At 36.4% G+C, this 10,900-nt stretch overlaps 1 protein-coding gene across 3 annotated transcripts in view; it reads right to left on the bottom strand.

The window, feature by feature from the left end:
* Positions 1-253: 253 nt before the first annotated feature.
* Positions 254-10,900, bottom strand: part of LOC131077277 (cold-responsive protein kinase 1) — a 136,539-nt gene continuing 125,892 nt past the window's right edge. For 2 of the 3 annotated variants that reach the window (XM_058014730.2, XM_058014731.2), the window contains exons 7-8: positions 1,459-1,731; positions 254-1,280 (exon numbers count right to left, since the gene is read on the bottom strand). In XM_058014730.2, the coding sequence (XP_057870713.2) occupies positions 1,176-1,280; positions 1,459-1,731 (378 nt within the window). In that variant the 3' untranslated portion in view covers positions 254-1,175. Of the gene's footprint in view, positions 1,281-1,458; positions 1,732-10,900 lie in introns of those variants that run through there. The other variant, XM_058014732.2, reaches the window with a different exon arrangement.

Here is a 10,900-nt window from a genome sequence, read left to right as displayed (position 1 = left end):
AACAATATGGTGCATTTGTGATTCCTCTCAAATAATATTCCGCTGGGAAAACTGGCAACCACTGCTGAGTGCTGACAGTGCTTTGCTATAGAACATACTTCATGCAAAATTTGGTGTTACATGAGCAATGCAGTTAAGCTCATAAACATGCATGCCTTCAAGAACCAAATGTCATAGAATATAATCACAATCTTTATCAATCTTCTGAAAGAAATTTTGGACCCTTCTGCCCTTTGTCAAGTACATGGTAGCATTCCACAAGATATGAATATTACATGTAAATGAAAGCTAGTCATAAACAATTGTACACGCTGGCATGTCCAAATCATTAGCCTCCTCAGAATGTATATGTTTTGGAACTATAAATAAAAAACATACTTCATGCAAAATTTGGTGTTACATGAGCAATGCAGTTAAGCTCATAAACATGCATGCCTTCAAGAACCAAATGTCATAGAATATAATCACAATCTTTATCAATCTTCTGAAAGAAATTTTGGACCCTTCTGCCCTTTGTCAAGTACATGGTAGCATTCCACAAGATATGAATATTACATGTAAATGAAAGCTAGTCATAAACAATTGTACACGCTGGCATGTCCAAATCATTAGCCTCCTCAGAATGTATATGTTTTGGAACTATAAATAAAAAATTGAATTCAATTTGATCAAGCATAAGTGGATTTCTTCCACCCAGATTACAGCAAATATACCCTGCCCATAATACAAATTTTGAATCCCGTGCAATTTTCACGGCCATCAATTTTGAATCCCATGCAATTTTCACGGCCATCAAGACACTTCTTCAAATCAATGGGAACGTCCAAGTTCCATTCTTTAGACTGTCAAAGCTCTAGTGCTGAATTTGGCACTGTAGATTAGTGTGCAAGCTATGCCGGTTTTGCATGAAGCTCGTAGGAAAAATTATAGCTTATGACCCGACTCCTACAGATAGATTCAAAAAGTTTTTGCATGTTTGATCTTTAAACTATCCTCTCATACAAATACAATTTGATAATTGACCTATCCTTGCATGGCAAGGAGTAAAATAGCTGATTAAAAGATAATATTGGGATCTTTGATCCTTCCATCAGGTAAAAACACTGCAAAAATTGTTGGGGAGGGTATTCCCACCATCCTGAAAAAGCTGGTGCCAGAATTCATATTATTTGCATTCACCTAGGTTCCATTTGAGTGAAGCTGGCTGGTGAGCTGCTAACTATAGTGGTCATTAGAGACGTTGATGATGAAGATGACGCTCCTTTGTGCGTTGATTGTGCCTGAGGAGTGTGAAAAGCATAAGAATACGACTAAGGTTCACAAAGAAGAAAAGATAACTAATAAGAAGAGCAAGGACCAATCTCAGCAGATTATATTAATCCTCTGACCGTTAGTTTGCTGAGACTCACTGTAATCACTTCCTGTCTGACTCGAGCAATTAGAAAATGTATCTAATACCTTTGTTCTGCTTGCAGAACCATGTGTTCCAACTCCTCCTTTGAAGTTTCTGAAGTCAGAGATCAATCCAGGTTTTGTCAAAAGGTTCTCATTTATATTTATGTCTTTTGAAAGCATTGCCACTACTTGAGACATAGAAGGCCTGAAGTTCGCTGCAGCTTGTGTGCATAAAAGTGCAACCTTGATGAAACGCAATACTTCTTCTGTGGGACACTCCTTTAACTTTGGATCGACAACATCTAAAAGTTTGTTCTCCTCCCTCCGATGCCATGTCTGCAGTAATATCATTCAAAACTAATAAGTACCATGGTCCATCACTTTCACCAAAATGATGCAAATTATAGCAAGGAATTACTTTTCTAAGCAACAGGACTCAAAACAAATGAATATAATTGCAAAAACTATATTATAAAGGCATTATGAATATACTCTTTGCAAACATCTTGATTAGATGACAGATATTGACAAGCTATGAAGCAAAATTAAATCTGGGTTGCGAGACTTTTTCTTAGAGGCATTAGTTAACCGATCAAAGTGTCAATGGTTTACAGCCAATTATGAGCCGGTTTTGTGATCCATCAACTGCTAATTGTTTCATGCATATTTTCATAATCACAAGCAACTAGAATTTTTGCCCTAGGATTGTATTGAGTTGGACAAACATTTTGAGCATAGCATCAATATTTGAGGGGCCACACCAGTCACTTGATCACCTAGCCAGAGAAGAAAGTACATACTCAGTTATATGTATGATTATTTATTCTTGTATGATCCACTAAGTCTATGCATGGGTTTTATTCTTAGATATTTAGATTGAAGTTGTATATCCATTTTATCTTATGTTGGGATAGTGATAGATTCAATAGGATATGGAAGGTGTTGTGCTCATGAGCACGAATCTACATTTCTTGACACGTGGCAATGACCTTTAAGTGCTTGGAGTGGCCACCTTGTGTTCATAGTAAATGGTAAACTAGTGGAGTCTTATGCAATCCATTTTCAGTAAATAGAGGATGGGTGATTATAATGTGAGACCGAAAATTAGATGAGATATTGTAGAAGATTCAGCTTGACAACTAATTTAATATACTAGAGAATTTCTATTATAACCCCCAGTTAGAAACCCATGTCTATAACTTGAAAAGGAACTACACGAAGTAAATTGCTTAAAATAAAAGAGATTCTCTCTCAAATCATTAATCCGCCTATCTTCCTCATCTCCACTACCAAAAACTATTTCAAGCACCAATCCATTCTATTGACAACCATTCTCATTTTTAAGTAGCATATTGGAGTAGCGTTAATTTTTTGTTCAGAGCAATCTCTGACAGTGAAATAGAAGGGTGTACTTCAAGTCCTAACTATGAAACCTAATGTAGTGAATATAATTCCTATATTATATTACAACAGTAGAATATGTATAACCTACCTTATCACCTTTTATAATATTATTTATTAAAAGGTAGAGTGGATAGATTATAATTATTCAGGTTACACTCCTTGGATAGTGTAAATATTCATTTGTCATCAATTTATACATTAAAAGCTAGGTTGCTTCTTCCTAGGATTGTCCAACATCTCCCCCTTGTGACTCAACATTTCTCTATGGACATTGGAAGATCCTGTATTAGCAGCCTCATGGTGATGGATGACCAATTTGCTGGTTCTTTTGGTTATCTAGCCTTACTGCAAAAGTGTGATACTATAAACTTCTAGTCTTGTTCTCCAACTTTTATCTTTGTTAGCCACTTGCTTCATTGAGGGATCCTTCTCTCACTCGGTACTTATAACTCTACTTACACTATGGTTTGAGGATTTAACCCCCTCATTTTATGTGCATTGTTTTAGTGTTTAGTTAATTTTCAAAACCTAGGTCGTTTTCTACTTAGCCGGTTTCTAATGTAAAGAATGTACTTTCAGGTCTATTGACCTACTTTAGTCATCTTTATGCATTATTATAACTTATTTCATTCTTTCTATAATATTTTCTATATAGAGTTCCCTCTATGGATTTGTTTGCTCTCTTACTTGTGATCACCAATGGAGAAATTAGTCAAAGGTCATAGCTCATTTGTTTCCTGGCATGTTGAAGTATATGTCTTTGTCCTCCAGATACATTTTTAGTCATATTTCTCTTCTATTGGCCCACATCTGCTTGCATTCCCCACATGACACTCGCCTAGTTCACAATTGACACTTGACTAGCTTGTCTGGAGCTTGATTGGTAATTTCCTTGTGTTGATTGGTATCCGATTTGCATTTGCCAAACAAAAGATATGAATAAGTATGAGATGCAAAAGAACTGCAAAAAACATAAGGCAAAAGCTGATAGGAGTGTTGGGAGAGAGAAAAAGGTACATTATATGTAAAGGCACAAGAGAGTCGCAACAAAAAGTTGTGAGAGGTGAAAATTCCAAGATACAGAAGTCTTGATGTAAGAAAGTCACTAGACACAGCATTTTTTTAAGCTTTTCCAAAGCATTGGGGAAAATTATGAGTCACGAATTAGCAATTTTATACCTACTATTTCAGGAAAGTGGATCAACTCATTGGTCAAGCCTTGAAGAAAGTTAAGTGCACAAATTCCCTATAGAACCTCAACATAAAAGTCAACACTATGAATTGGTTGACAGTAGAGTGCATCAATGCTATGTCCTATCAATTGACTTTTTCAGGTCGATCTAATTCACAAAATGCAGTGAGCACCTATGAACTACCAGTAAAAAATCATAAAATGTGGAATTTTCACCTTGACGAGACAAACAATAATCCGATAAAACACATATTCATGTATAGTGAAAAAGGTACTCAACGGCTTCAAGATGAAGTTAATATTAGCTAGAGAAGACCCTAGTCAAAACAAATGTCAAAAAGGAATACATCGTCAATTAGTTTGTGAGCATTGTCATAAGTCTATGTCCCAACATAAATGTCATTCTCATGACATCATAAATAAAGTATAAGTGATTGTCAGCTTCCTAATCTGCTTGTCTACTATATTCACCCTTGCCTGCAAACAGAAGTCCTTAGCATGTCAAATCATTCTCAAGTATTCAAGAGACTAATACATAGCCAATTCAGCTAAGACAGTTGTCTAGTTCCCAACCAGTATAGAGCTTAGAGAGTTTGAACCCCTTACAAGTAGAGATCTGAGTCATCTAGACACGCAACGCACATAAGAGCACCTATCAGGTGAACATTCAATATGGACTAGCGATTTCTACATGTCCTCCTTGACTTCCTTTCCCTATTAATCAAGGGAAGTCCTTGATGGCACTTAACCTATATTAAGCTCAATGACCAAGAAGTCATTTTCTAGAACAAAACAATGTCAGTTTCTTAAGTTCCATATATTCATGTCTTACTAATGAAGTAAAGTATTTGTGGAATAGCCTTGATATTAAGCTTTAAACAAAATTTAGCTGAAGAACTGCAAGGATTTTCTTAAGCATATATGGGATTTTCTTAGAAATTTTGTTAGCGGTAAAATTGGTTAATCAAGAATCAAGATAACGAGATCTTGAGACAGAAGTGTCGAAATTCAAGAAACTTTTGTTGCATGATGTAGACCAATTTTTTTAAGAGGTGCACCTTTACTACTCTAGAAACTTTTTTGAAGAAAAATAAAAAAATCTCACCCACAGAAATAAAAAACTTAAATTAAGGATCAAAAGTCACAACTTCAAATATTGTTGCAATACATCGAAGAACAAATCTTGACACACAATTAAATGTGTAACCTAAAGTATTGTGGAGGAAAAAGCAATGGGTAATTCTCTTAAGAAAATTTTACCATGCTGAAAATAAGGGACGATTGCCTTTAAACTATTCATTAAGAGCAGTGTTTTATTACTGGCAAAAATTGTGAGTACTCGAAAGTTACAGAGGGAGTTGAGTAACTTGCAGGTGAATTGTAGGCCGGAGCTTGCTTCAAGTATTTGGCACGTTTTGCTGATAACTCACCCAATGCGGTCAACATGTGAAGGCGTACAAAAAATTTGGGTTCATTTTTCCTTAAGCCTTCTCACTCACACATTGCCTTTGAAATCAACTTGTGGCAGTTTTAGGCAATTGTGGAAGGGAGATTTTTTAAGATCTTTCAAGTTTTTTTTCCACTTTCTTTTCCAAGTTTATTTAAAATTTGTTTTATATTTCTAAATTCAGTTGTCTTTTATATGTACATTTTTACTTTACATGTATTTGAAATACTCTACATTAGGTAGGGTTCTAGAATTTTGAAAAAAAAAATCTCAAAGCTAGGGTTCTTTTTCAATGCTAGGATTTGCAGCAAATAAATTTGTTTTTGTTTTTTATTTTTAAATGGCCATGTTGTAGTCAATGGCATCAAGAAGTAGAAGCGGATACCCAAGCCATAAACCTCATTAAGTGCCTATATAGCAGACTTTCAAAGGGTTGTAGTGATGGTGCATACAATATCAGAGAAAAGGGTTGCATATCTTACATTGAAGGACTCTTTGAACCACTTAAATGCCTGGTCAAGGCTTTTGCTCCATCCACTTTACAGCAGGCTATCCAAAGAACTTTAATTCTAGAGCAATCTGTTTTGAGGAATAAGTTTTCTTCTCCATCTAAGATGCCCATGTTTGCTGCATAAGGAAAATTTCCAGGAGGGATATCGTGCACTAATCCAAAAGGCCATACCTCCAACTAAATCAAAGAAGTTGGATTAAGATTCGAAGAATGAACTTAGGAGAAAGAAACTTTGCTTCTCTTCCAGAGAGCCATGAGAATCAGGCCATAGATGCTTGGGTAAAGGACAAGTTCATTACATTGAGGTGGTTTCTAAGGAAGAATTAGAATTAGAAGAACATGAATCACAAATAGTTTCATAAGATTTCAAAACCAAATGAGTGGAAAGTGAGGTCACAAGTGACGGCACTCTTTTAGCTTTGTCAAGACTCAAGAGAACCCAAATATCACCCATTCATAGTTTGTGGAGTGTTTATTCAGACAATGAATTTCAGTGCTTATTGACAATGAAGCAACCGTGTAATGTCCTCACTTTGAAATAGAATTTAATAATAAAATAATAATATTATTATTAAAATACATTAGAATAAAAATAAAAATTAAATTAAAATATAAAAATAATATAATTAAAATTTAATTAAGTTAATGAATAGTCAAAAGACATGGAAGAAAAAGTTGCGACTCCCTCAAACATGGGATATAAAAGGGAGAAGAGAACCTCATTTGAGAAGGGGATAATTTGGGAATCAGAAGTACAGATCTGATTGTGAAAGGTTGTGTCCCTCTCAAAGGGCAGAAATAATGAAGAGTTGCACTTTTTCAAAGGGTGCTAATGGTGAAAGGGTATGTTTATTACCAAAGGGCATACATGATGAAGAGGTGTGGCTTCTCCCTCACATTGAGAGATATAAAGGAAAGGAATCAAAAGCATCCAGTGACATCACCATCGATCAGATTGGATCAGAACTGTTATTAAGTTACAGGCAGTAACATCCTTGTTCTTGGTGGCATGCATGGGGATGTGCTTAATATATGAAGCCTGATAATGTTCTTATGCAGAGTTTAATAGTAATATTAATATAGACTGCAATATGTATGACATTTTAATAATGCCTTTCTATCACTATTAATATAGACTGCAATATGTATGACATTTTAATAATGCCTTTCTATCACTAACTGTTCATATGACGATTAAGTAAATTATATGATGGAGTCTGTAATAACTTTCAATCTCACCATCCAATTATGGAGGGAGAATACAAGGAAGCAAGAGCACTAGGCTCCAGCAGGTACGCCAACCCCAAGTGTGGGCCAAGAGGCCAAGTTGATGAGGTCGAGGCGCCTTGGGTGATTCTCCTTGAGCTCCATAATGGGAACTAGTGTAGGGAGAGAAAGGGTTGTTGAATCCTTCATATAACTATGCAATATATAAGAATGCTGAATATATACTCTATCTAGGCATAATGGAAATGTTGACTAATCTGTTGTGCAGGGTCCAGACCAAGCTCAGTTGACAATAGTGTCCCTCTATTGTAATTACTATGCACTAAAATTGTGATTCAAGGTCAGAATATAAGAGGGTCCCATTGGGGGACATTACAAACCGACAAGTTCATTGATGAAGGTATGGTGGCCAAGTTAGGATTGACGGTAGAAGATTTTGACGGTTTAAATGTAATTGTTGCTGATGGATTTACCATTCCCTGCACTAAGATCATTTGGCAACTCAATTTATCTCTAGGATATCATAAGATACTTGATGACTTTTAAACTATGTTACCCCGAGTTTTCGGGACGGGGGGACGTGGGGACGGGGAAACGGGTTTCCAGGACAGATTTTTTTTTCCCAGAGTAGGGGACGGCAATGGGGACAGCTATATAAAAAATAGGCAAAATTTAAAATATTTAGGGAAATTTGAAATATTCGTATAAAATCATGGATAAAGCATGCTTATATACACTATAAAACCTTAACATATGACGTTTGCGTTAAATAATTTAAATTGAGAGTTTGCATGAGTGAAAGTCAAACAAATAATCAAAATTCAATCATTAATTTTATGGGACAGCCAGAGTACAGGTTTCCGAAAGTTTCCGAGTTTCCGGGATGGGTCAAATTATGCCGGAAACGCGTCCCCGGGTAACACTGCTTTTAAAGTTTTATGTTGTGGGCTTAGGAGAGACAAATATGGTGTTGGGTGTTCAATAGTTGCACTCCCTGGGGGAATTTTCACAAAATTAATAAACCATGGAGCTTAAGCTCAAATATCATAGATAAGAAGACTTAAGGGAATTTCTAATGGGACACCACAAGTTGTTACAACAAAAAGAATGGAGAGAAACTTTCCATAGGATTCAAGTTCCATGGGTTGCCAGTTGCTTGATTATGCCAAAAAATCACTCTATAGGTGATAAATCCTCACATCATGTTGATATTCAAAAAAATAATTGATAAGCGTAGTATATGTAATAGCCTGTCTAAAGGGAAAGGATAACAAAATAAAAATAATATAATATAATTGCAAAGGAAATGAACTGACCTGTTGATGTTTAAATGAAATTAAATCTATTTTGCTTTAGGGCCAACTCCAATAGGGATATTAGGCCATTACAAGCAGTGCTCCCCTTGGAGATAGGATAAAACAAAATAAATAATTATTATATTAATTCTGGCCGACCTAATCAAAGGGAGGTGACTGTTGGAAAGAGGCATGTTGAGGGATATATAAACAAGTCTTTGGTGGACATTAGAAGGCGAATTCAGGGAACATCATTCAAATCTCTGAGTTTAGAGCAGATATAAAGGCAGAACGGAATAAAGAAACAGATCAGAAATTCGAGTACTTATAAATTTATAATCTGCATAAACCAAGAAGAATTACATCTGCAGACCAGTTATAAACATCAGCAATCAGGACAGAGCATCAATGAACAGAAGAAGCTCTCATATACAGTGTTCAGACCTGATCTGAGCCGTGGTAACAATATAATAATGTCTCTTGAATTAATATAAGCTAGCTAGCACCATATGTTCATATGTTTTCTCACATATATTAAATGGTATTGATAATGCATAATCTCTATATGTGTTCATATACTCTCTTACATATTAGATGAAGGAAATAATGATTTCTATGTGTATGATTAATGCTATCAATCAGGATTAAGGAATAAGGGGATAAAAAGAGGGGAAACAGCGATGAGGTCCTCTCCTAAGTACACCACCTCATGGTGGTGACCAAATGGTCCCATGAGGCCAAGGATGCACAAGGAGTGTTGCCCTTGGGCTTAGGAGGGAGGGATTCTCGGGACAGCCTACTGTAATTGTCCTGACTTCCCTATCATGATTGGCCATGAGATTAAGGAATTCAGATCATAGGGGAAGATAAAGGAAGGATGGTGAGGGAACGGCTACGGGAATCCTCACTAGGTATGCCACCTCATGGTGGTGACCGAATGGTCCCATGAGGCCAAGAGGGATTGAATATCCGCTCTTGGGCCTAGGGTAGAGGAACATTCATGCACCCCAACGTACCCTTTATCTTAGCCTCCCTATGGCAAAGAAATAGAGGATTCAAAAAGCTAGATAAAAGACCCCAGCTAGTATTCGACATATGTGAAGAATCTCAATCCCCTCGAACCTACTATGACATTGTAGAAGACATATCACAAATAGGAGAATATGGCAGTGAGGGTTTTGACAGCGGCTGGAAATACCTGTCATATGTCTCTTGGCCAAATAATGTCCCCCTTCGTAACCCTAAATTTTTAAGTATACCAAATAGCATTCCTCTTCAGGAAAATGTATTTAGTTTGCCCCAGACTTCTATTAGAGCCCCCTCCAAGCCAAATAAGAGTGTTCAGGTTTGGAGAAAGAAAACCCAAGAGACTCAAGAGATCAAATCTCCCTCAACGGAAGAACATCACAATGAGGCAGAAAAACATCGAGACAACAGAGTGAATAATGTCCAGAGGGAGAAACAAGAATAGGGCTACAAGATCACTCTCCCAGACCATCTCCTCCTGCCACAAGTTCCTTTTCTTCGGGAAACAATGTTAATAGGTAAGATTTGGAACTCTTCTCTTAGCATTTTTGAATTAAAAGAATGGGCTAAAGCAACATGGGTAGATCTTAAGGACATTTTTTATATAGATGAAAAATCGAAAATCTTTTTTGCGCTTTTTCAATCCACACATGAAAGAGATCTGGTCCATAAATATAAAGGACGGTTTTGTAAGGGCTCAGGAATCTGTACTACCCCTTGGATCCCAAATTTTAGGGCTGAACCCATTTTGTGCAATTTCATGCCCTTTTGGATCTCATTTCCATCTTTGCCTTTGGAGTACTGTGATCCAAATCTTATTGAGACATTTGCCAATAAACTGGGTATATTTATTAAGCATGATCTCATTCCATTTGAATATACCCATTTACCAGTCAGGGTGTGTTTGCTGCTTAGTCTTTCTAAAGCATTACCAACTGCCCTCTCTATCACCTCAAAATTTGGCACATGGGATCAAGAAGTTGTACAAGATGCTCAAACCATTGAAGATCTTTCTGACTCGCTAGGTCATTATAATATGCAATGCCAGGGTTCTAGACAATCGGTTGTCAAAATCTGCAAGGACCATGTGACTGATCCACAATAGTGTAGTTTGCGTATGTTCTCTGATGATAATATAATAAATGCTGCCCGTGCACAAGGTGAGGAAGCCTCTTTACAAGTAGAAGAAGCCATGTTAAACCTCTTGCAAGGCACTATATCGATACTTCAAAATTCAGAGATATCATTTATGATTGGTGTAAGGAGCAGTATTTAGTTTGGTGTAAAGAGCAATGCACTTTAAAACAACTTGGAAGTAATATCAATCTCGATATTCCCCCTCTCAAATCCTTTAAGATTTCCACATCACTGAAAGAATATCTGATCAAACAAAATGTAATATC

This window comes from Cryptomeria japonica, chromosome 8, assembly GCF_030272615.1.
Source record: "Cryptomeria japonica chromosome 8, Sugi_1.0, whole genome shotgun sequence".
In the NCBI taxonomy this organism is placed as follows: Eukaryota; Viridiplantae; Streptophyta; class Pinopsida; order Cupressales; family Cupressaceae; genus Cryptomeria; species Cryptomeria japonica.
The sequence above is the reverse complement of the archived record's forward strand: the minus strand, read 5'-3'. Positions and strand labels throughout refer to the sequence as shown.